The sequence below is a fragment of the Natator depressus genome, chromosome 3 (assembly GCF_965152275.1).
Source record: "Natator depressus isolate rNatDep1 chromosome 3, rNatDep2.hap1, whole genome shotgun sequence".
NCBI lineage: Eukaryota > Metazoa > Chordata > Testudines > Cheloniidae > Natator > Natator depressus.
Window position 1 is genome coordinate 88,316,057 of NC_134236.1, and position 26,007 is coordinate 88,342,063.

The following is a 26,007-nucleotide window of genomic DNA, read 5'->3' on the forward strand; positions in this document are numbered from 1 at the left end:
TTAACACAGAAGCAAATGGGGGAAAGAGAGACACACAAACGGAGCCACTGCAAGTCAAAGGAAATCCCCTTGCAGGGTTAATTCACCTCCGAAAAGAAAGGGCAATAAACCCATGCATCATCATTTTTAAGTGAAGAAAAAAAGAGTGCATGCATTTTTTCATTACTTTATTTATTTTTGGGGTATTAATTATCAGTCAAAGGCTGATTTCAAATTATTGCAATCGCGGCTCCATTGTTCACTCCAATTGGAAGCCCCGCCCCCTCCTTTGTCTGGCGGCGCCGTGATTGGTCGGCGACGGGCCGGGGGTTGCCGTCAGCGCTCGGAAAGCCCATTCATCTGTGCACTTGGGCGTTGGACTCCGCATCTTATTAGCAACCAGGGAGATTTCTCCATTTTCCCCTTGTCTACAGTACGGCTACAAATCTGGGATTTTTTTTATTACTTCTTTTTACTAAACTTGGGCTCTTTTTTTTTTTTGCTCGACTTTTTTTTCCTCCTTTTTCCCCCCTTCCTCCTGTGCTGCTGCTTTTTGATCTCTTCGACTTAAATTTTTAAAAGGAGTGCATATAAATCGGTTCTGTTCTCTCTTCTCTTTTTCCCCCCCTCTGGTGTGCGTGTGTGTGTGTGTTGCTGCTCGCCCAGTATTTATACCAATCCAACGCTCTTTGTTTCCCCTCCTTTTGGATCTCTTGAGTTTCTTTGTTGAATAAGACAGCATGGGTGCCCAGTTCTCCAAGACCGCTGCAAAAGGCGAAGCCGCTGCTGAGAAACCTGGGGAAGCAGTGGCTGCATCTCCTTCCAAGGCGAATGGACAGGTAATCCCCCCCCCTCCAAAAAACCCTATCCTTTAAAAAAAAAAAAAAAAAAGGCAAAACTTGGACTTTTTTTCCCCTTGCATCCTGTTTATTTTTCCTCTCCCTTCGATGTGCCTTGGGCATATTAGATGGAGAATATGGCCAAAGCCTTTATCTTGAAAACTTAATGGAAAGAAATGGCTTTTTCACTCTTTTGTGGGGGGAGGGAAGGGTTCTATAGACCCGATTTTTCTTAATGGAGTGGAGCAGATAAAAATCACTGGTGCGTTATTTGAAGGGGGTCCACGCTGCTTGTAAACTGAGGAATGTGATACTTGGTTGGCTTTTCTGTCCGTTCAGTCTGCTCCGTGCATTAGCTTTTTCTCCTGAAGACGTTTGTCTGTGAATAGTCAAAAATGCCCCTTGTGGGAGGTGGATTGGTAGATAGCAGTATGGAATTTGCTCTCTGCAGTGCAAACTGGCAGTGGTGAGGTTAGGGGAGGGAAGTGGCATGCCCGGGGGTACACTGTTGGGGAGAGCGCTGTGCCTGTACCTCTGGGAGGTGGCTGGCTGGAGAGGGGAAGGGGCAGCGAAGCACGCTCTTCTCCATGTTGTTGCATGCCTCGCCCCCACTCCTCTACGGATCTAGGCTCAACCTACGATTGAAACCCGGGGGGCTGACTTGCTCTGGGAGGCTTTTCGCGTCACTCTGCCTGTTTCAGCGCAGTCCGGACTTGGGGCGGGGGGGGGGGGAAGGTGACTCTTGGCGTTGCACTAACTTGACCCTCAGCTCTGCCACCCCCCGCGCAACAGGGGTGGCGGCGCTGGAGTTGAGTGGCGCCTGCATCTAAAACACCGGGCACCCCCGCCACGGCTCTGAACAGCTGCTGCCGGAGCCAGCCGGGCTCCTTCGCCCTCCGGAGAGGCTTTAGACTCGTTAAAAATGCAAATGCAGCGAGAGGCGGGGGGCGCCTCTTTTAACCAGCCAGCAGGGGGAGGGAAGCCACGTCTTTATTTTGATTTTATTGCTGGCTGAAGGGTGCGGGGGAGGGGAGGGGCAGGCGTGAAACGGACGCGAGGAGCGAGGCAAGCTTTGTTAGCCTTTCTCCTCGGCTGCGCTGCTGCTGGACGCGGCGTGCGTGAGCCCCGCAGCCCGCCAGCTGCTCCCCTCCTCTCCCCTGCCCCCTCCTCTCCGGCCTCCTCCAGCCGGGGTCGGCGAGGTGGAGTCACAGCGCCCTCTGCTGGCGGAGAGCCGCGCGAGCCCGGCCCGCCGGAGCTGCAGTGATGGCAGGGCGGGCGGGGCAGCGCGCTGCCCTGCAGTGCCTTGCGGATGCGTTGGCTTTTTCAACCATTCGGGCGTCCCCCAGCGGGCACCCTGTGAAAGCAGGCGGGGGCGTGGCTTGGCGATGCGTGTCCAGGGCAGCACCAATGGGCTGCGCTCCCGAAGCCCGGGCTGGGGAGCAGGCGGGGAGGTGAATGTTGAAAATGCTCAGTGCTGCCTTCCCCTCTCTCAAGAGGAGCAATGGCGAGTCCGCCACTTGCTGGCTTACGGCCCCGCAGTTTCTGCAGTTAATCGCTTGATCTGATCAAATCCTCGGACTTGTATGATAGTCCAAACCATGCCTTAGTATTGGCATAAAATGCCAAGATGGCAAGTATTCTTAAAACCGTCTGTACTGTCTGCTCCATCCAGTTCTGTCTAAGTGCAGACTCTGGTTCAGGGAAATGAACTAAGTTCTCCATCAGATGACCCTGTTGAGCTTGGGATATGGCTGAGAAGCAGATCTTTCTCCAATAACACTGAGTTGTTTTCTTCCAGGAAAATGGGCATGTAAAGGTGAATGGTGATGCCTCTCCAGCAGCTGCTGAGGCAGGCAAGGAGGAGGTCCAGGCAAATGGCAGTGCACCTGCTGAAGAGACAGCGAAGGAAGAGCAAGCCTCTTCTGAGCCTGCCTCTGAGAAGGAGGGAACAGAAGCCGAGAGTACTGAGCCAGCCTCGCTTGCTGAGGGAGAGCCCTCCTCGAAGGCAGAGGAGGGAGCTACCCCGTCTTCCAGCAATGAGACCCCGAAAAAAAAAAAGAAGCGCTTTTCCTTCAAAAAGTCCTTTAAGCTAAGTGGCTTCTCCTTTAAAAAGAACAAAAAGGAGGCTGGGGAAGGAGCAGAGAACGAAGGTGCAGCTTCCTCTGCAGAGGGAGGGAAAGATGAAGCAGCTACTTCCCCAGAAGCTACAAGCAATGAGGAGGGCAAACCTGCCCAAGAGGAGTCCTGCGCTGCTGCCGCTAGTGGCACAGAGGAAACAAAGGAGGAGACTGGTGACTCTCAGGAAGCAAAATCAGAAGAGACCGCACCGGAGAAGCCTGCAGGAGAAGAGGCCAACCCTGTTGAAGAGCAAAAGCCTGAGGATAAACCAGAAGAGGCACCAGGTGCCTCTGCCCCTGCCCCTAGTGCTACAACTGAGGCCACCTCAACTGAACAAGAGGCACCCAAAGTAGAAGAGGCAGCACTTCCTACACAGGAAACCCCATCTGAGTCTAGTCCAGAAGCCCCACCAGCTGAATTGGCAGAGTAAACATGGCAATTTTGAGATAATCCAAGAACTTTTCTCCCCCTGTTTGTTTGTTGGAGTGGTGCCAGGTACTGGTTTTGGAGAACTTGTCTACAACCAGGGATTGATTTAAAAGATGTCTTTCTCTTTTTTTTCTCTCCCCACAGATCCCATCTCAAATAATTCTGTTACCACCATTCCAACAGGTAGAGGGGAGACTAAACACCTCCCTCTGCCTTGTTCCTTTTTTTTTTTTTTTTTGCATCAGTATTAATGTTTTTGCATACTTTGCATCTTTTATTCAAAATGTAAACTTTCTTTGTCAATCTATGGACATACCCATATATGAAGGAGATGGGTGGGGTCAATAAGGGATATCAAATGAAGTGATAGGGGCCACAATGAGGAATTAGTGATGCACATAATTGCCAAGAGAATGTGCCACAAGAAACGATGTAAGGGGTTAGTCTTTTTTAAAAGAAAGTTATTACAATGTATTTTGTGAGGCAGATGTTCTATAAGGTTTACAACACTACAAGTCTTGACTAAGAAGGAAAGGAAAAAATCAATACCCAGAAAAAAAAAAGATCATAGTCTTAGGAATTCATTTAAACCATAGGAACTTTTCACTTATCTCATGTTAGCTGTACCAGTCAGTGATTAAGTAGAAATACAAGTTGTATAGGCTTTATTGTTTATTGCTGGTTTATGACCTTAATAAAGTGTAATTATGTATTACCAGCAGGGTGTTTTTAACTGTGACTATTGTATAAAAACAAATCTTGATATCCAGAAGCACATGAAGTTTGCAACTCTTTCCACCCTGCCCATTTTTGTAAAACTGCAGTCATCTTGGACCTTTTAAACACAAATTTTAAACTCAATCAAGCTGTGATAAGTGGAATGGTTACTGTTTATACTGTGGTATGTTTTTGATTACAGCAGACAATGCTTTCTTTTCCAGTTGTCTTTGAAAATAAAGGAAAACTCTTCAGATGCAATGGTTTTTGTGTAGCATCTTGTCTATCATGTTTTTGTAAATACTGGAGAAGCTTTGACCAATTTGACTTAGAGATGGAATGTAACTTTGCTTACAAAAATTGCTATTAAACTCCTGCTTAAGGTGTTCTAATTTTCTGTGAGCACACTAAAAGCGAAAAATAAATGTGAATAAAATGTATAACTTGGTTGTGTTTCTTTTATGGATCCTCTGATAGCTATAAATGGACTAGCAAGTATGGCTTAAATTTGCATAGAGAAGGATCTTGTGTGCCATTAATGCTATCTTTAGAAATGGTTTAGAATTTTGGATTCAGTAATATTCCAAGTCTTTATTATGAAGAAATTTATAAGCAATATCTCCAGATGGCTCACAGCCTCTGCTTTTTTGAACAAAAGACTGGAAGCCAATCTGACAACATGATGGCATAGTAAGATTGCTGTTGCCCAGGTTCCATCGTGGTTTAAGACCAGTGGTATACAGCACACTCGATTCCTACCTCTTAAAGTTAATGTATGACTTGGATTATATTGGGTAGGGTGTAAGAATATGGTCTTAGGCCAAATTTTTCTAAACTGGTTGCCTAAAGTTAGGCACTGAAATAAATGGTCCATTTGTTTTGTTATGCCACTTCTACTTCTAGTTTTAGACCACCAGTTTGAAATATGTAGCGTAAAAACATTTGTTTTCCTGCAGTCTGCTCAGCATTTAAAAGCAATATCTTTCTCAAATATGCTACTCCCAACTACAAATGAGTTACAAAGGGGATTGCTAAATTTGCCTATAAAAATAGTTGCTTGGTGCTTGCCTTTAATTGTTAGGCTGTTTGGCTAATTTCCAACATATTGCTCAGGGCATGTTATGCCTTAATAAAACAGTAGGCTTATGTAAAGTAGTAATGGTGTTCAGAGGGTGGAAATTGATTCAAGAAACTTTCTCCTAACTTTATAGGAGAAAGTTTAGTATTACACTTGCTTCTATCAAAATTTTCAGCAGAAGCTTTCTTTGGAAGTAATTATGATTCATTTTATGAGAAAATGGCACATTAGCACCTTGTTCCCAAAAGAACAGAATTAACTGCAATGGATTCCTGCTGAATGCATACTTATTTTTATTCAGCTGTCTACCATTTTAATTTTGGCTTGTATGTACTCTCTTCACCCTGGTATTTCTCTATAGTTTTAGATATGTATTGAATACTATGCTATAATGGCCACAGGATGAAATAAATGGATGTAAAACGAGATCCTCCACACCAGTGTCATTCTTGGAGTACATCAGTTGAAGGTGTTCATTTTATAACCACTTTACTCAGGGTTTTTATAATACAGTTGTCTAAAAAAAAAAAAACTGTTCAAGACATCAAATGTCATGGCCCTATAGTCAATGTCATTTTTAAATAAATTCCTTTATATTTAAATCCAAGATTTTTTTTTCTTTTTTTTAAAAAGAAAGGTCTGAGGTGTCTTTTTTTTTTTTTTTTTTTTTTTTTCCTTGTCAAGTTATCAGGAAGCACCAAATCACTGAGTTCCCTTCACAGAACAATAGTCAATACTAGATAATTTTAAACTGTTTACCAAGAAAGCAGTTTATTACGGTGTGTAACAATTGCAGTGTTTCAGTAAGAAATGCTGATATTACTCTTCAGTAATAGCTACAGTAACTGTTTCATTGCAGTTCAAATCCATTTGAAATCTTGAAATTAGATACCTTTTGAGACTTGCAAGAGCTGTTGGAAATGGGTAAAACTTTCCATGTTCTGAAATGGTTAAACAGTTCTATTGGGCTACATCACAATGCTTTTTCCTTAGGCAAAATTCTTACTAAAATCAGTTTTGCCTGAATAAAGACTTCAAGATTCAGCCCCTTACATTTATTATTGGATTAAAATGAGGGGGCTTTCTTATTCATGGTTAAAACTCATTACCAAAACCCCCTTCAAATTCTAATAAGTCACGTCTAAGCTGCTTTTTAAAGTCTCCGTAATAGCAACATTTCTAGTGAGGTGATCCATGTTGGGAATCAAATCCTAATTTATTCACCCTCAATTCATGAATGGGAAAGTGTAATGACTTAATTCATTTGACTTCACATAAAATAAAATGGTGGGGGGGGGGGGGAAGAGAAGAAATGTAATTTAAGCTATGTCCTCCATTAGAGTAGGTCTATCTTCCTATGTAAGCGTATACAGTTGTTTTCTGGAAATCAGTAATGCCCATATAAATATTTCTGCTGTTGCACTTAGGCCCTCACTAAAAAACCCTCCTCCTGTACGTTCTAAACATTCTCTTAAATGTATGCCTTCATTTTGTGAGGGGGAAGATGTGTTTCTGAACGGTTTAAAGGCAAAAACTTTAATAACAGGCTTATTCTAAATGGGCATTCTGGAAGTAAAATTTAGTAGCATTCCAAGTTCAACAAAGGTTTTGTTTTTGAAGTGAGGTATTTTGTACAGCCCTGCTCTTAACTTGAGAATACAACTGTAGGTTTGACTGCTGCCCCTATAATATCTCCCACCAACAGTAACTGAATTAAGTGCACAGCAACACACACTGCACATGGAGGGTGGGCAAAATGTCCTCTTTCAAGACCCACAACTCAAATGTTGGTTGAAAGTCAATTTTTAAGAGGTTAAGTATAAGCATTTCCTATACTAGTAATGCAGTGGTTGGAAGCAGCCTAGCTGTAGGTTAGGTTTTGTTTTGTTTTTTTACCACTATTAATTCACTAAGGTAGAATGGAGTATATTTTAGTTTCATGAAGTAGGCAGCAGGTGAAACTAGTATGTTGTTTTTACAATGAACTGTAGCCAGAAGGATTGACATGTTGGTCACCTTCTACCGTTCAAAGGAGTTCAGCTAATTAGTAATGAGTGTGAACTCTTGCAGCTATTAGTCCTCCAAATGGCAACATGCTTGTTGGAATATGCAGCTCAGTGTACCTTGAAAAAGTAATTTAGGAGGTGGTGCTACAAGCTACTACACGTGGTACAACCTTTTTGGTCCCATGGGCCAGATGTTATTGGTGGGGCACCTCTGGACCACATACAGAAATACATGTTCAAAAAAATGGCATCCTCCATGCAGTGTGACCTCACATGTGCTGTGGAGGATTCTATTTTGTAGAGCAGATCTACTACGGGGGAGGGTGGATGTGTTTGGGAGCTGCATGGAACTGGCCTGTAAGCCACCATTGGACCACCCATAGGTCTTTGCTGCCGTTAGTGTCATATCTGCGTTAGCTAGCCTTTGGAGAAGTTCAGGTGGCACTGCACTATGAATATCCAGTGGCTGTTCATATTTGAAGACCTGAAAAAGGCAGATCTAGCACTGTGTTGTGTTTCATGAAGAGTTTATCCAGACAACTGTTTCTTCATGGTCAAGTGGCAAAGCAGTTAGCCACAGATATCTGTGTGGTACTGCTGCAGGATAAAAAGGCACGTAAAGTTTGGACAGAAGAGTACCTGAAGCCTGTTAAAGCACAGAACTAGGGAGTCAGGAGATTTGGGTTTTTCCATCCCCTGGGTCTGCATATCCTTGCGGTGTGAAAATGCGCAAGAGACTTCACCTCAAAGTGCCTGTGATAATATGTGGATAATGATAACGAACAAGGTTGTTTAAATCTTTTCAGAATGCTTTGAAATCCTCTCACAGAAGGCCCTATAAGTATTATTTATACATTTTTTACTCCGTCTTCATGTTAAGGGATAACATGACTGGCCAGAACAGGACTTTACTACATGGTAGTTTAATAGAAAAGACACAAACATGATCCATAGAAGATCAGCTCCCTGAACTTAAATAGAACTTAAAGAGGTCAAATCATTACTCAGGCAAAATGGATATAGGGGATCATGACAATTTTGCCTCGGAAATGCAGATTCCGTGTAATTTTCCTAGAGGGAAGCTTAACAGTTTTAGCAAGAGAGGGGTTGCAACCTGCAGAGGTGAGGTATTAAAGTTACCAGGGTTAGCTATTATATCATTAGTGTCTAGGTAAGTATCCCAGACCTCACTTAAATTATCACCTATCTCTGCGTATGAGTGGAGCTAACATGGAAACAGAAAATTCTTTTTCTTCTTTGGACCTCTTTTCTTGCACAGTGGTTGAGGGGGGTGAAGGCATCCCACACCGATTTTTATTTTCTTCCTCCGTCTCTTACACAGCCACATGAATGAGTGTATGTCCTAGCCTCCACCTGAGGAGAACGAGAAAAGTGACATTTTGGAGCCCATCAGTACAGCTTCTTCAAGCCTTTTTCACACTACAGCAGACACATTGACAACAATACACGTTTAATAGCTGTTGCTAGAGTGGATGTAGAGACCAGTGTGAACCCAGATTTGGTTTTGGTAACTACAGTACTAGCCAAATGATGCCATAGACAAAAAAGTTCATAGCTTAGTTTTTATAACATAGATCTTCGCGGGGGGGGGGGGGGGGGAAGAAATATGTTAATACATTGGTCAGGAAAGTCATGCTAGATCAGAGGTTGCAATAACTGCAAACAGTGACTGTTGCTAGTATAAACCAATTTAGTTAGCTCAGTGCAAATTGTGCATAGACCAGCCTAAGCATTTACATTTGATAACTGAAAAGATACTCTGAAAAGGTGATTTATAGTGCCAAGGAAACAAAGTCCATTTAAAAAGAAAAGGAGTACTTGTGGCACCCTAGAGACTAACCAATTTATTTGAGCATAAGCTTTCGTGAGCTACAGCTCACTTCATCGGATGCATACTGTGGAAAATACAGAAGATGTTTTTATACACACAGACCACGAAAAAATGGGTGTTTATCACTACAAAAGGTTTTCTCTCCCCCCACCCCACTCTCCTGCTGGTAATAGCTTATCTAAAGTGATCACTCTCCTTACAATGTGTATGATAATCAAGGTGGGCCATTTCCAGCACAAATCCAGGGTTTAACAAGAACGTCTGAGGAACAGTGGGCGGGGGGGGGGGGGGGGAGGAATAAACAAGGGGAAATAGGTTACTTTTTATAATGAATCAACCATTCCCAGTCTCTATTCAAGCCTAAAGTTAATTGTATCCAATTTGCAAATTAATTCCAATTTAGCAGTCTCTTGTTGGAGTCTGTTTTCGAAGTTTTTTTGTTGAAGGATAGTCACTTTGAGATCAGAAATCGAGTGACCAGAGAGATTGAAGTGTTCTCTGACTGGTTTATGAATGTTATAATTCTTTCATCTGATTTGTGTCCATTTATTCTTTTACGTAGAGACTGTCCCGTTTGCCCAATGTACATGGCAGAGGGGCATTGCTGGCACATGATGGCATATATCACATTGGTGGACGTGCAGGTGAACGAGCCTCTGATAGTGTGGCTGATGTTATTAGGCCCTGTGATGGTGTCCCCTGAATAGATATGTGGGCACAGTTGGCAATGGGCTTTGTTGCAAGGATAGGTTAGATAAGCTATTACCAGCAGGAGAGTGGGGTGGGGGGACAGAAAACCTTTTGTGGTGATAAACACCCATTTTTTCATGGTCTGTGTGTATAAAAACATCTTCTGTATTTTCCACAGTATACATCCGATGAAGTGAGCTGTAGCTCACGAAAGCTTATGCTCAAATAAATTGGTTAGTCTCTAAGGTGCCACAAGTACTCCTTTTCTTTTTGCGAATACAGACTAACACGGCTGTTACTCTGAAAAAAGTCCATTTAGTGACTGACAGTTAATAGTAGGCTTCTCTTTGGAAGAGAGAGCACTTTGTGTATGTTGCCCTTTTACCTTTGTGTATCAAAGTATTTGAAGACAACTAGATTTCTCTCTGGATAAGCAGCTAGAACCGGAGTAGAAAAGAGAAACCATAGTTTGTTAGGCATGAAGCCACCATCTTTTCTTTAGGAAAACTATAATTTTAATACAAGACACAGAGCCTCCCCTACAATGCTAATTTGAAGCCTATTAGAAAGCCATTGGGGAAGCAAAATCCAAAATTGGCTAAGATTAAGAAAAAAATTTGGACCAGACAGTTGCTTTACCACTTTATGCAATTCAGGAGCCTGCTACAGCAGCTTTGGTAAATACTGCCCCTTTGAGTAAATTGGACACCAAATAAAGTCCACCTCGATATCTCTCCATAATCTTACATAGTGGTATAACAATGGGATTGAAATTAGAAAAGATAAATGAACAAGAGTGTTTTTCCCCTCCAGTGAATAGAGGAAGTGGGTCCCATTCTTATGTCTTTTCAACACTCTATACACAAGTTCAGTTCCTAATCAAAGTCCAGGTGGAAAACTTGCAAAAATAGAGAAAAGAACACTTCCTAAACCCTTTAAAACTATTTCTATGGATACTGCTGCAGATTACTAGAATTTTATTCTAACATCTCATCAGTTTGAGATTCTGCCTGTTTAACACCCCAGATTACTGAATGCTGGTTAGAGATAAGGGATTATTGGAATGTCAAATAAATGCATAATAATGTACAGGTAGGATTTTCCAAAGCACTTATTGTGGCCTAATTCTTCTCTCAATAACTTCAATGGGAGTAGAATTAGCCCAATGCTGAGTGTTTTTAAAAATCCCACCCTAAATAGTTCTAGAGCTAAAATAAAAATTAAATTTGTGTTAATAGATATATACCAGCGCATTTTGGCATTCATATAATATGTGAGAAAATGATTCTATGTGAGTAAATTGACAAACCCGTGACACACACAACCAAACCAGTGACATTAAACGGGCAATTTCAATGCTGCTGTTACAAGGCCACTTGGAAGGGAAAATGAGATGTCTGAAAATTTACACTCATTCCTATAACGGGACCAGGGGTGAAGGTTAGAACTGGTGTCTGGGATCACAAGATGCTGCCAGATACCTCCCATATTTTCCCCTGTGTTAAGTGAATTTAGTGCTTGACAACCCTGTAGACTAAAATCCTCTGTCTACAGTATCTTAAAAAAACAACAACCCTATATAAATTGCCTATCGGCGCAGTTAGATACACTTTACATAGAATAAGTTAAATTTTAATAAATCACTGATATTTAATTGAATCTATCCTTGTAAAATACTATGTCTAGAAAATCCCTCCAAAATTATATACTTTCTTGCCTATATGCTACCGGTGCAGAGAGAATTCAGGATTATAGGTGAACCCACCAACTTTATTGTAAAGCTAGGGAAAGTCACCTTTCCAAAGACATAGAGCAGGGTCGTCAACACCCCGTCCAGTCCAAGAGGAAGGAGTTCAAGTCTACCCAGTCTGATGTTCAGATTCCCCAAAGTAAATATGATATAATCTAAAGAAGCTTGAAGAAGGACTTCTGACTTCATAACACTTATGTTATACCAAAGCTATGATAGTCACTTACACCCAGATTTAGGCATTGCTCTGCTCAACATTGCAATGCCTAAACTAATTAAAGAGCCGAAGGCTCAGTCAACACTTAAAATGTAGGGTGATATAGCTACGGTGCTGAGGGGTGTGAAAAATCCACACACCTCGGCTGACATAGCTATTGCACTCAACACCCAGTATAGACACAGCAAGGTCAACAGAAGAATGCTTCTGTCGACCTAGCTACCATCACTTGGGGAGGTGGCGCTCCTACAATGAAAATCCACTGCTATCAGTGGATTCTGTCTCTATACTATAAGCTTGCTACAGTGCCATTGCTATGTTGTTGCACCTATAGTGTAGACACACCCTAAGTCTCATTTTTCAAAAGGTCTAAGGGTACGTCTATACAGCAGAAAAAACCAACAACAAAAACCAACAAACCCACGGTGCACGTCTCAGAGCCTGGGCCAATTGACTTGGGCTCACACAGCAAGGCTAAAAATAGCAGTGTGGACGTTTGGGCTCAGGCCCAGGCTCTGAGACTCAGTGAAGGGGGAGGGTCTACACTGCTATTTTGAGTTCTGCAGTGCTAGTTCAAGTCAGTTGAACCAGGTTCGGAGACTGCTGTCATGGGTTTCTTGCTGTGTAGGTGTATACCAGAGATCGGCAACCTTTGGCATGTGGCCCACCAGGGTAAGCCCCCTGGCGGGCCGGGCCAGTTTGTTTACGTGCTGCGTCCGCAGGTTCGGCTGATCACAGCTTCCACTGGCCGCAGTTCGCTGCTCCAGGCCAATGGGGGCTGCGGGAAGCAGCGGCCAGCACATCCATGGACCCGCACCACATGCCAAAGGTTGCTGATCCCTGGTGTATACTTAGGCATGTAGGCATGTAGATCCTATTGAAAATAATTCTTTAGAAGTTTGTCCCATAAAATACTTCTTTATAATTCACTTACCATGTATAGTCGAGAGCAACCAAGTGCAGGAAACATCATTTATGGCTCTAAATATGGGATATGCCAAAGAGGTCCTGGGATTTCAGGAGAAATAATATTGTTGTTTATATTTGTGGCATGGCTGGGATGAGGAGCACAGGTAGCTGGTGTTACTCTGTTTAAAAAGAAGCAACTGGTTCAAAGTTCACAGCTTAGTGCAAATCATAACAATAAGGGTATCACCGGAGAAAGACTTGAATACTAGACATTTCCCATGGCATGGAGCAGAGATGCAAAGGGGTAATGGGCGGACCAGTTGCAAGTGAGATTTTTACATCCTGCATCGACTCATTGGGACATTCACATCGTAATGATGAGATAGTTTAAAAATGAAGATAATAAATCAGTGAATGGTGGTCAGATCCCCAGTTCTTAAAGTGGATTAATGCTGAGGATGTGGTAGTATTGAGGGTGTGGTAGTAGAAGGCAACTGAACACTGGCTCATCTGAAAGGGTTGGCTCTGAAACCAGCACAATCACCTCCACTCTCTTAAAAGTGATTATTCGAAAATACCTATATTATTGTAGTGCCCCAAATGCCCAAATCAACTGTAGGGCCTTATTTTGCTGGACTCTGCAGAAGCACAGAGAACAGACAATCCCTGCCCTGGATGGTGTTCAATCTGAATGCAGAAAGGTCAGCCTATTTCACTTCCTACTATTGTTAAAGTCACCAGTTCCTGTTTGTGTTATAGCTTGATTGTGATTTAGAGGGGGTTCTTCTATCCATTTCCATTTTTTAAGCACTGTGAGACTGGCTTGCACCTTTCTTTTCATACCTAATGCTGCTTATCTTCATAAAGGTTGAACCATGACCCAAAAGACTGTATCATCAGAGTTACTCAATGTATGGAAACAGAGAAGATTAAATTAGAATTGGCCATTGAGCGGAAACCCTTAAAATGAAGGGGGGGGGGGAATGTTATTGAAAGCTCTTTAGTGACACTATGAGGCCACTTTGATGTAATGCAACTGAAATAAATTTCACTTTTAAATGAGTCTTTCACACACTGTCAATCAGGAATTAATATGACCAGTGTTTTTTGTTTATTTTGGTTCAGAGAGATTATTTTGTATGTAGAGCCATAACCTTTCCTTTTTAGAAAAATGTTTTAGCTACCCAATGATGATACAATCAGTTGATTGAAAGTTGTAGTATTAAAAGATACGTGTTGAGCTGTAGCTCACGAAAGCTTATGCTCAAATAAATTGGTTAGTCTCTAAGGTGACACAAGTACTCCTTTTCTTTTTGTGAATACAGACTAACATGGCTGCTACTCTGAAACATGTTGGAAGTTGAGATTTTTCCTCTCTTTTTTTCTGATTAAAAAGGTGTTTTAAGGCTCTAATTGGCTCCCTGAAAAATTTTCACCGTTAGCTGTGAACAGTAATAACTAGTCTGGTGAGTCCAAGTTATACTTTTCCTGACACATGCTTGCTTTAAATATCTATTCCAACTGACACATTTATAAAAAAAGCAACAGAATTTGCTGGGGACTTCTTCAGACACAACGACTCAACCTGTACAACTAAACTGAAGATCTAACATGATTTGGGGTTCTAAAAGGATACTATCAAGGCATTTGTCATGTTATAGATATCAAGTCATCCTTGAGCTGCATTTGGCTTATCAGGCTGAAATGATTAAGGCACCTCAGTTTCCATAGCCAATGATACACAATGGAGCGATGTGGCTAGCACCATCTTTGACTCCCTAACCTGAAGGATCAGGTACCCATTTGCATCTAGGTGGCCTTTGTGTGTGAATTCAAGTGAAATGCAAACCCATGACCCTGAGATTGTAGCTGAGCACCAAAATACTCAGTCATCACGCTGTATGTGTGTATATATAGCTGTTGTAAAAGCTTCCTAGAAATATGAAAATGCTTTCTCAGCTATTTATTATGCACACATGGCCTTTAGTTTGTTAGGCTGTTGCCATACTAGGATTTTCAGCCATATCTGATAACAGGCATCAAACATAGCTATCATCGCTGCTCCATATCACGTGATATTGAAAATGATGGTCCCACCTGTTTAGACAATTAGCTGGGTTAGACACTGGTTCTAGCAAACCATGCTGGACTCTGACAGAATGGTCTTATCCACAGTAACAATTTTAAGAAATTCTCCCATCACCACTCTTGCACCACTAAGATAAAGCTCCTCTGATGCTAGCAATGGTAGGCGTGGTAGCGTAGGCTGTCTGATGGCATTTCTACCACCATGTTGTCTAAGCCTGCTCTAGTGGTAAAAATGCTGGTAGCTGATGTTTATTAATCCTTTTGATTTTGTTAATATCATTGGAGAGCAACGGCAGAGCATTTTCCTAAAATTGTCAAGATTGGCTGTGCCTATCAGGCATGGAGGCATTTAGCATGCTTTGCTACAAAGTGTGTTGGAGTTGTCTATCCACAACAGTGGGACACTTTTTTAGAGGGAGCATGAAGAGCTCTGTTTGACACATATTGTTTAACAAAGCTGAAAATCCTAAAGTAGACACAATATCAGGTCAAGGATTTTTAATAGTCCCCAAGTGACAGATATTTTTCCCCATCAGAAAAAGAAAGACAGACAGAATGAATTTGCTTTGTAAATAAATCACATATATGAAGAATTATACAGACTTTGCAAAAAAAAAAATATATACAAAAAATGTGGGCAACATTTTGGGCCTGTTTCTCTGAGGGGAAATTCTACATTTGGTGGAAGGAGGAAATTTTCCTCTGGCAGGTTGATTTTAAAAATAACCAGCAGCAGCTTAAAGCTGCTCCTAGGTTTGGAATCTAAGAGTAAATCCCAGGGAAATGGATTAGAGGGGAAAAGGCAGGTGAAGCAGTCAAAGGTACATTTATCACATTCCTGTGCAATTTAAATGGCTGTCACCTACACACATATTATATCCAGATAAGCCATATCTGCTTTATACTTCAGCATCTTATTGTTTTTATATCTAAAGAAAGGGAGAGCAGCAGTGGGGAGGAAGCATAGATTGGTCTGGTGATTCAAAGTGGTTTGAACCATCTGTGTGTCTACACACACCCAGAGAGCAGATCAGGGCAACTGAAGCAGAAGGTCCCAGAAACATCCAATTGAAATTTTCCTGAAACTTTATAGAAAGCGAGTATTATGGGTAAGCAGTTTTGCATGTCTCACATAATCATAACCTGAGAGCTGAGCCAATCACAGTTGAAAGGTAAGGAGGCTATAAATAGAGGGGGTGAAGAAAGCTCTATATACTTGAGTAATCAATGCAAGACCAAGAGAGGTGTTTGCTGTCAGCAGGATCTCGGCACCTGTAACATTTTGGCTACAGATTTCTTATCTGACTACAGGCTGATGAGAGCAAGTCACATATTAACTAAACAACTGAATGTTGCCAGCATTATAAGGAGCCATCAGACTTTTGCTGACAAGACTAGCACTTAGATTTCTGACTGAGATGCTGTCATTTCCTTTCAAGCCCTGAAGAAATTCAGGTGACATACTATATTTTAGGTCACATTACAGGCCAAGAAATCATCTCTGAAAGAAGATGAGAGGGGAAAGAATGTCTTTAAATGTGTTTGATAAAATACAAAAGTGTTAGTTTTCAGAGTAGCAGCTGTGTTAGTCTGTATGCTAAAACACTATGTTGTAATGCAGATGTTAAAAAGCCAACCATGAATGTGTATAACAATTGCAATAAAGTTGTGGAATTCTGTATAGGAAGAAACCTTAGTAGATTTACTATCTAATGGTTGTGGTTTTAAAAGTTACATTAGAAATATTTCAAATACTATTTACAATGTATTTGTGTGCATCAAATGTCAATGCTTGTATCCTAAGCGATTGTGTGGTACTCTCTGACACCTACATTCAGAGTTCTGACTCTGTTATGCTTTCCAAGAAGTCCCGTTAGGATAGAAATTCTGCAGCAAAAGTTAAACTGAGGTGCAGGAAAGGGGATATAATAGTAATTGTACATAATTTACCTTACCACCTGTTCCATATACACATACCACTAATAGTGCCAGATTTAGTTCTTGGGTGTGCTCATTCATGTAGCTAACTTGGAACAACAAGGAACACCAAACATACATCAAAAGACGGAATTTGGTGATAAGAAATTTGATTTTAGCATTATTATGAAATGTTAATATAATTTATTATTTTAATATGGTCACAGGTAGAATCCCTGACCAAGACTGGTGCCCGATTGTGCTGGGAATTGAATATGCACATAGCAAGAGCCAATCCCTGCTCTACAGAGCCTTAATCTAAAAAGACAAGATGAGAAAAGTATTGGAGAATGCAAGTGTTATCATCCTCATTTTAGAGATGGAATTGACGCTATGCTATGAATGGTTTCAGAGTAGCAGCCGGGTTAGTCTGTATTTGCAAAAAGAACAGGAGTACTTGTGGCACCTTAGAGACTAACAAATTTATTTGAGCATAAGCCGATGAAGTGAGCTGTAGCTCACGAAAGCTTATGCTCAAATAAATTTGTTAGTCTCTAAGGTGCCACAAGTACGCCTTTTCTTTATGCTATGACTATCACCTCAGTCATTTACAGGTTGAGATCAAACCAAATGTCTTTCATCCAAACAAAAATGTCTGCCAGAAAGTCAACCATCTAGAACAGTCTACAATCTATCAGTAGTAAAGGTGGTATATAGCTGAGTATTGTTACAGCCCATATTCACTAACATGCTGAACGTCGGAGGGGACAAATAAGAACTAGGAAATTCATGGACGAAAACAAGCAAGTACTCATAATCCCCTTTTGAGACCTCCCTTCCAGGAGGGTCATCAACCACTGAAGAACAGTTCCACCCACCTCAAGTCCTTAATCAGATGTACCTGTGCAGCTCTACATGGAAAAAGTATTAACATACACATTAGACAGAGGAAGGTCTCTCTTTTTGAGAAACACTGTCTTACTGTTAAAAGAAAAGGAGTACTTGTGGCACTTTAGAGATTAACAAATTTATTTAAGCATAAGCTTTTGAGAGCTACAGCTCACTTCATTGGATGCATTCAGTGGAAAATACAGTGGGGAGATTTATATACACAGAGAACATGAAACAATGGGTGTTACCATACACACTGTAAGGAGAGTGATCAGGTCAGGTGAGCTATTACCAGCGGGGGGGGGGGGGACCTTTTGTAGTGATAATCAAGGTGGGTCATTTCCATCACTACAAAAGGTTCCGCCCCCGCCACCCCCCGGCTCTCCTGCTGGTAATAGCTCACCTGACCTGATCACTCTCCTTATAGTGTGTATGGTAACACCCATTGTTTCATGTTTTCTGTGTATATAAATCTCCCCACTGTATTTTCCACTGAATGCATCCGAAGAAGTGAGCTGTAGCTCACAAAAGCTTATGCTCAAATAAATTTGTTAGTCTCTAACGTGCCACAAGTCCTCCTGTTCTTTTTGCAGATACAACCTAACACGGCTGCTACGTTGAAACCTGTCTTACTGTTGTATTAGGTGTTCCGCAGCATATATAACAATAGATCTAGGAGGGTGTATACTACTCAGTTTGGTGTTCTCCCCTAATTAATAATTCAGTAGTCACCTATGCATAATCTATCCTATTTGGGAAGGATGCAAACAATTATCTTTGTACATCACATTTGATTAATTGCAGGAGTGTCAGAACTCTTGCCTTGGGTTTGGGGGAGCTGCTGTGAATTCACCCATTCTACGAAAAAAAAAAAAATAGCACACTACTTATATCTGTTCAGTGCATGGATTAAAAATCCACTGGTCTCTGTTTTGTCATCCTTATCAGTGGGCAGGCCTACGCTTTTGGATTGAACAGCTATGACTCTGTGTAAACATGATTGTTTCCACACAAAACCCCATAGCTGAATAAGTAGTGTGCCCACAAACATTCATATGAACAGACCCTGGCCATCTGAATGAACAGAAAACAACCAAAGGAGCACAAATACTGCCAAATCCAGTCACAACTTAGATGAAGTTAGATACAGCAAAGAGGCTAACAAACATGTTTTCCCATTACTGGATCAGCTCTGTTCAATTCCAAACCTCTTAATATCCACTCCTGAAGTATGGGGGGAGGGGAAACCATCCACTTATATTTTCATATAATTAGTTTCATGCTTGAATTATTTACTTTAGTCAGCAAAAATTACTCATGGATATTTGCATATGGTTATTTTGCCCCCACTGAGCTATTCAGCAGGAAACACCTTTGAGCCACAGAAATAGATTTGCTTATATTTTCAGGGGGGTCAAATGAATAGCTAGCTGGTTCGGGTGAACACATAACAATAATTCTGTCTTTCTTCAGTGGATCAGAATTTGTAATTTATCCACCAACACCAGCTTGCACTTAAAGTAATGAGAGAGAACATAAGAATGGACATACTGGGTCAGACCAATGGTCCATCTAACCCAGTACTGTCTCTGACAGTGGCCAGTACCAGAGCTTCTTGGGGATTATACAGAACAGTGCAGTTAGTTAGAGTGATCCACCCTGTATTCCCCTCCTGGCTTCTCACATTCAGAAGAAGGGTTGCCCCAAATATGGAGATGCATCCCTGACCATTTTTGCTAGTAACCGGTAGAGAAGAATTCTCTCTTCTGTGAATTTATCTTTTTTTTTTTTTTTTGGATCCCATTCATACTTTTGGCCATCACAGCATCCCATGGCAGTGAATTCCAAAGGATAATTGTGCTTTGTGTGAGAAAAAATACTTCCTCTTGTTTTTATTAAACATGCTGCCTTTAATTTTGTCAGGTGACCCCTCATTTTCCTATTGTGGGAAAAGGTAAACCCTTCTCTACTTTTCCCACACCAGTCATGATTTTACAGCCCTATGTCACATCCCTTCCTCCACCCCAGCCATCTCTTTTCTAAGATGAACAGCCCTAATCTTTTTAGTTTCTCCTTGTGCGGAAGCTGTTCCAGACCCTGGATTATCTTTGTTGCCCTTCTCTGAACCTTTTCCAGTTCCCCTATATCCTTTTAGAGACAGGATGACCAGAACTGCACATAGTATCCAAAGAGTGGCCACACTATGAATTTATATAGTGGCATATTAATATTTTCTGTCCCATTCCTAGTGGTTCCTAACCTTTGGTAGCTTTTTTTGGACTCCTGCTGAGCATTGAGCTGAAGTTTTCAGAGAAATATCCATGATGACTCCAAGATTTCTTTCCTGAGTGGTAACAGTAACAGTTAATTCATAATCCATCATTTGTCAAGAACAAATCATGTCAAAGCAACCTAATAGCCTTCTTTGACAGGGTAACAAGACTTGTGGATAGAGGGGAATTGGTAGATGTGGTTTATCTGGACTTTAGTAAGGCTTTTGATACTATCTCACATGACCTTTTCATAAACAAACTAGGGAAATACAACCTAGATGGGGCTACTATAAGGTGGGTGCATAACTGGTTGGAAAACCATCCCCAGTAGTTATCAGTGGTTCACAGTCATACTGGAAGGACATAACGAGTCGGGTCCCACAGGGATCTGTTCAAAATCTTCATCAGTGGTTTAGATAATGGCATGGAGAATATACTTACAAAGTTTGTGGATGATACCAAACTGGGAGGGGTTGCAAGTGCTTTGGAAGATAGGATTAAAATTCAAAATGATCTGGACAAACTGGAGAAATGGTCTGAAGTAAGTAGGATGAAATTCAATAAGGACAAATGCAAAGTATTCCTCTTAGGAAGGAACAATCAGTTACACACATACAATTTGGGAAATGACTGCCAAGGAAGGAGTACCACAGAAAGGGATCTGGGGGTCATAATGGATCACAAGCTAAATATCAGTCAACAGTGTAATACGGTAGCAAAAAAAGCAAACATAATTCTGGGATGTATTATCAGGAGCGTTGTAAGCAAGATATAAGAAGAAATTCTTTTGCTCTACTCTGTGCTGATATGGCCTCAACTGGAGTATTGTGTCCCATTCTGGACACCACATTTCAAATTGGAGAAAGTCCAGAGAATAGCAACAAAAATGATTAAAGGTTTAGAAAACATGACCTATGAGGGAAGATTGAAAAAATTATTGGGTTTGTTTAGTCTGGAGAAGAGAAGACTGAGAGGGGACATGATAAGAGTTTTCAAGTATTCCATAAAGGTTGTTACAAGGAGGAGGGAGAAAAATTATTCTCCTTAACCTCTGAGTATAGGACAAGAACAATGGACTTAAATTACAGCAAGGACAGTTTAGTTTGGACATTAGGAAAAACTTCCTGTCAGGGTGGAATTGTCCAGGGTGGCTGTGGAATCTCCATCATTGGAGATTTTTAAGAGCAGTTAGACAAACACCTGTTCAGGGATGGTCTAGATCAGTGTTTCCCAAACTTGGGATGCCGCTTGTGCAGGGAAAGCCCCTGGTGGGCCTGGCCAGTTTGTTTACCTGCTGCATCTGCAGGTTCGGCTGATCACGGCTCCCACTGGCCACGGTTCGCTGTGCCCGGCCAATGGTGGCTACTGGAACTGGTGCGGGCCGAGGGACATACTGGCCGCCACTTCCCGCAGCCCCCATTGGCCAGGCACAGCGAACCACGATCGGCCGAACCTGTGGACGCGGCAGGTAAACAAACCAGCCAGGCCCACCAGTGGCTTTCCCTGAACAAGTGGTGTCCCAAGTTTGGGAAACTCTGGTCTAGATAATACTTAGTCCTGCCTTAAGTGCAGGGGACTGGATTAGATGACCTCTCAAGATCCCTTCCTGTCCTACAATTCTATGATTATGAATGGGTAGTTGGGATTAATTTTTCCATTGTACATTACTTTGCACTGATCAATGTTGAATTTCATCTGCCATTTTGTTGCCCAGTCACCCAGTTTTGTAAGATCTCCCTGTAACTCTTCACAGTCAGATTTCAATTTAAATATCTTAAATAACTTTTTTTTGCAGTTAGTGTAGCCATATTGGTCCCAGGATATGAGAGAGACAAGGTAGGTGAGGTAATGTTTATTGGACCAACTTCAGCTGGTGGAATGTACAAGGTTTCGAGCTACACAAAGTTCTTCAGGGTTACTTCCCTGCTTCCTTCCCTAGACCAGAAGAAGAGTTCTGTGTAGTTCAACAGCTATTACTTTCCTCCAGCAGAATTTGGTCCAATAAACAATATTACTTCACCCATCTTGTGTCTCTTATAATTTTCTATCATCTGCAAACTTTGACACCTCACCATGAACCTCTTTTCCACATCATTAATGGAAATGTTGATCAGCACTGATCCCAGTACAGATCCCTGGGGGACAACACTATTTACCTCTCTCCATTCTGAAAACTGTGTATTTATTCCTACCCTTTCTTTCCTGTCTTTTAAACAGTTACTGATCCACAAGAGGACCTTCCCTCCTATCCCAGGACTACTTATTTCCTTATGAGCAGTGGTGGTTCTAGCTACTCACACCCTGTGACACTGCACCCCATATTCTTCATAGTGAGATGATGAGGGTATGATTATAGCATAATTATGATGTTTTTTGTGCAAGTTGGGTCATGTAGGATGTCATTGGAAAAGTTATGATTCGCTGACTATGATTATCTTATTTGTATGAATGTATCTTTTTTTTGTATCAAAGTTATAAATATGAACTATGTGTCTGTACTTCAAATATAGTTACACCTGGATAATGCCCATTAGACAAGATGCTTTCAGTGTAGATAGTTGGTTGGAAAGGGCCTATCCAGGGTAATGAGCCATTAGGGAAAACAATAGGCCTTAGGAGAAGCTTATTTCCCACCTGCTGAACCTTCCTTAGAACACTCCAGACAACTTGTAAGTAATGGCTACTATGACTCTACAAAGACATGTGACCAGGCCACATGATTCTGGATTCCATCTTGGGATGTCAGTATTTTTCCAGAAACCAGTCTGGGAACCAACTTTGAAACAAAGAGTTCCCGCCCTATGCTAAAGCTATATAAGGCAGGGAGTGACATCATGGGTTGTTCTTCACTCCCCACATAAGAAGACTCCTGGAAACACCTGAGGAACAAAGACTGAACTGGGGGAAGTGCTGGACCCAGATTAAAGGGATTTCTAGCCTGTGTATGAAAGACCTGGGGATTCCAAGCTGTAAAGCAAGTGCAGCATGTCCCTTAAGAATCTGCAGCCTGCTTGTATCATCAGCCAGGGTGAGAATTTGCTAATTCATATCCTATCTTTCTAGTATCTTAGACTTAGTTTGTGTTTTTGTTTTACTAGGTAATCTACTTTGATCTGTTTGCTATCACTTAAAATCTATCTTTTGCAGTTAATAAACTTATTTTTGCTTTATCTAAACCAGTGAGTTTAGAGTGAAGTGTGTGGGAATCTTAGCTCAGATGGGCTGTTCCATATTCCTCTCCCCACTGAGGGGAGGGCATGAACTTTATGAGCTTACATTATACAGTTCCCTGTGCAACACAGATGGTAGAATTTTGGGTTTATGCTCCAGAAGGGGTGTATGCCTGGGGAGCTGAGAGTTACCTTGGCTTTTGCCTTTCTACTGTTAGTTTGTGCAGTGGTTAGTCAGAGAGCCTACTGCAACTGGGTGTGTCTCTACCTGTGTGTATGCTGATAGAAGTGTAAGACCAGGAGTGTGTCTGCAGCTTGTCACAGCAGCACAGTGTGAGAGGGAGCCCAGGCTGGTGGGTCAGAGGGCTCAGTAGTACCCCAGTTCCAGGTGGCACCTTGTGTGGGGGGGAACCCATCACACACACCTCATGCAATGCACTACAGCATTCAGGGCATGATTAAAAAAAAAAAACAGCACTGAGTGAAGTAGCTAAGTCAATTTAATTTTTAAGTGTACACCAGGCCTAAGTCTCGCAGCCTCTCTCTTTCCCCAAACAAACAATACCAGTGTCCTTGGTAGCAGTCGTCCCTTTCCTTATCACAAAGTCTATGACAATGAAGAATCACAGAATATCAGGGTTGGAAGGGACCTCAGGAGGTCATCTAGTCCAACCCCCTGCTCAAAGCAGGACCAATCCCCAACTAAATCATCCCAGACAGGGCTTTGTCAAGCCTGACCTTAAAAACTTTTAAGGAAGGAGATTCCACCACCTCCCTAGGTAACGCATTCCAGTGTTTCACCACCCTCCTAGTGAAAAAGTTTTTCCTTATATCCAACCTAAACCTCCCCCACTGCAACTTGAGCCCATTTCTCCTTGTTCTGTCATCAGTTACCACTGAGAACAGTCTAGATCCATCCTCTTTGGAACACCTTTTCAGGTAGTTGAAAGCAACTATCAAAGAAGAGAAGCTGGAATAGAATGCCACTCCATGTCTCCACTTTCTATCCTGATGCAGCACACAAACTCTTCACACAAAGCTTTTTATCCAATTCACAATCTTTGCTGGAATCTTCTAGAGGGCTTCTCTGTGGATACTATCAAATGCTTTTGTAAAATCAAGGAAATCCCTTCTCAAGAAGCAGAGCTGTGGAGTCCAGTGGGGTTAGGATGCATTGTCAGAGCTGGGGCTGCCAGGGCTCCCTCACCTGAGCCCCCAGCCTATGTATCTCCCTCCCCATAACCTCCTCCCCTCACTCCAGCCCTAAACCCCTCTCCTCCTATTCCTCACACACCTCTCTCCTCCAAGAAGGCATTCACATGTCTAATTTCCCTCCCAAGGACTTCGATTACATTCCCCCCAAAATAAAATTGTCATTCATTACTCATAAATTATACCAACCTCCATGTCCTGAGTCCAAAACTCTTTTTGTCTTATGTGGTCATAGTGGGCAGAGGTCAGTGATTAATTTATCTTTAGTTATGTTAAAGTTCAAGGCCATCCAGAAACCTGTGATCCATCCAATCATTAGTACCTCACAATTTAACTGTACAAGATAGTGGAAGAAAACAGTTTGTGTATATATATGTGGGGAGGGGCTGCAAGCCTCTGATTCAGGCCTTGTCTACACTACAGAGTAAGGCAGCTTATGTTGACCTAACTCTGTAAGCGTCTACACTAAAATGTAGCTCCCACCAATGTAAGTCTCCCATTAAACCAACTTAATAACTCCACCTCCATGAGAGGCATGGCACTTAAGTTAATGTAGTTAGGTTGAGACAGTGTCAGTGTAGACATTGCATTGCTTACACTGAGGGCAGGTCTACACTACCGCTGGGATCAACGCTCTGAGATCGATCCACTGGCAGTCAATTTAGTGGGTCTAGTGAAGACCTACCAAATCGACAGCAGATCGCTCTCCGGTCGACCCCTGTACTCTACCCCTGGTGAGAAGAGTAAGGTAAGTTGATGGGAGAGTGCCCCCATGAGGCACACCAAATTTCAAAGCAATCTGATTAACCATTAGAATTTTAGAGTCAAATTTAAAGCATATAAAATGACAGGAATGGAAACCCTCTAGCCTTTTTCCTGTATTGGCACATGTGCTCTGTAGGAAATGTACATTTCCTTAAATGCAGTTCTCAATTAGGGTCCCTCAAAGATTTAGGGGGTGCTGACCAGTTGAGACCATTTTGAGCCACATCACATCAATAGCTTGTTTTTTAGCTCCAAGAAGAAAAAAAAATTCTCCACCAGAAACTTTTTAAAATGGCTGTTTTTCCAGGCTTATTACCTCTGGACTCCTTAGTTCATATGACTTAAAATTTGGCTCACTAAACCTTACATCCACCCTCCTGTGACACTCCAAATTTAAAAGAAATCCAATTCCACGTCAGTTTTAGAGGATTTAGAAAGGTTAACCTTTAAACAGATGTCTTGACGATAGTGGCACTATCGTTCTGCTATAAACAAAACAATTGGACTGGACACTGTATAGCTCAAGAAGCTAATGATATAAACCAAACACCATTCAAATTGCAAAAGGATTCAATGGATGTCTAGAATACTATTTTATCAGCAAAATTGACCAAAAAAATTGCTTCATATTTCTTTCAAATAAACCAAAACCTTTAAAAAAAAAACCCCTAAAATGTATGAGGCCTCCTGAGGTCTCTTCCAACCCTAATCGTCTATAATTCTATGATGAGTCATTTATGAAAAAAATAAATTAGGAATATTTTTCAGTGATAACTACAACAGCCATAAGACCTCTCTATTGCTGTTTAATTCTTTAGGTCCTTTTTGTTTTTAGTGTTGTCTAAATGAAGGCTTAGAGGGAATGTCTTGTCTATAAAGCATCCAGAAATCTTTACTAAGGCTTTTAACTTTTGTTGTGCTGATCACACAACACTATCTATGCGGAAGTGAAACTGTAATATGGAAAATTCACATCATTCTGTCTCTACAGATTAGGAAGCATCAGCAGAAACTGATTTTAGTTCCTTTTTTAAATACATGGGTTTTTTCCCAACCCACACTTTCCACCCCCCCACTTAAAAACACTGAACTATTTTCTGCTGTCAG

At 41.6% G+C, this 26,007-nt stretch overlaps 1 protein-coding gene and 1 long non-coding RNA gene across 2 annotated transcripts in view; one reads left to right on the top strand and one right to left on the bottom strand.

Moving 5' to 3' along the window:
• The first annotated feature begins 362 nt into the window (after positions 1 to 362).
• MARCKS (myristoylated alanine rich protein kinase C substrate) lies at positions 363 to 3,624 on the top strand. The gene is made up of 2 exons (XM_074948266.1): positions 363 to 818; positions 2,617 to 3,624. Exons 1-2 carry the CDS (start codon positions 720 to 722, stop codon positions 3,364 to 3,366), a joined length of 849 nt encoding a protein of 282 aa, XP_074804367.1. The 5' UTR covers positions 363 to 719; the 3' UTR covers positions 3,367 to 3,624.
• A 4,758-nt stretch (positions 3,625 to 8,382) lies between these two features.
• LOC141984842 (uncharacterized) overlaps positions 8,383 to 26,007 on the bottom strand; it is a 58,609-nt gene continuing 40,984 nt past the window's right edge. The window contains exon 5 of the long non-coding RNA XR_012638817.1: positions 8,383 to 8,540. This is a non-coding gene — a long non-coding RNA (uncharacterized LOC141984842). The remainder of the gene's footprint in view (positions 8,541 to 26,007) is intronic.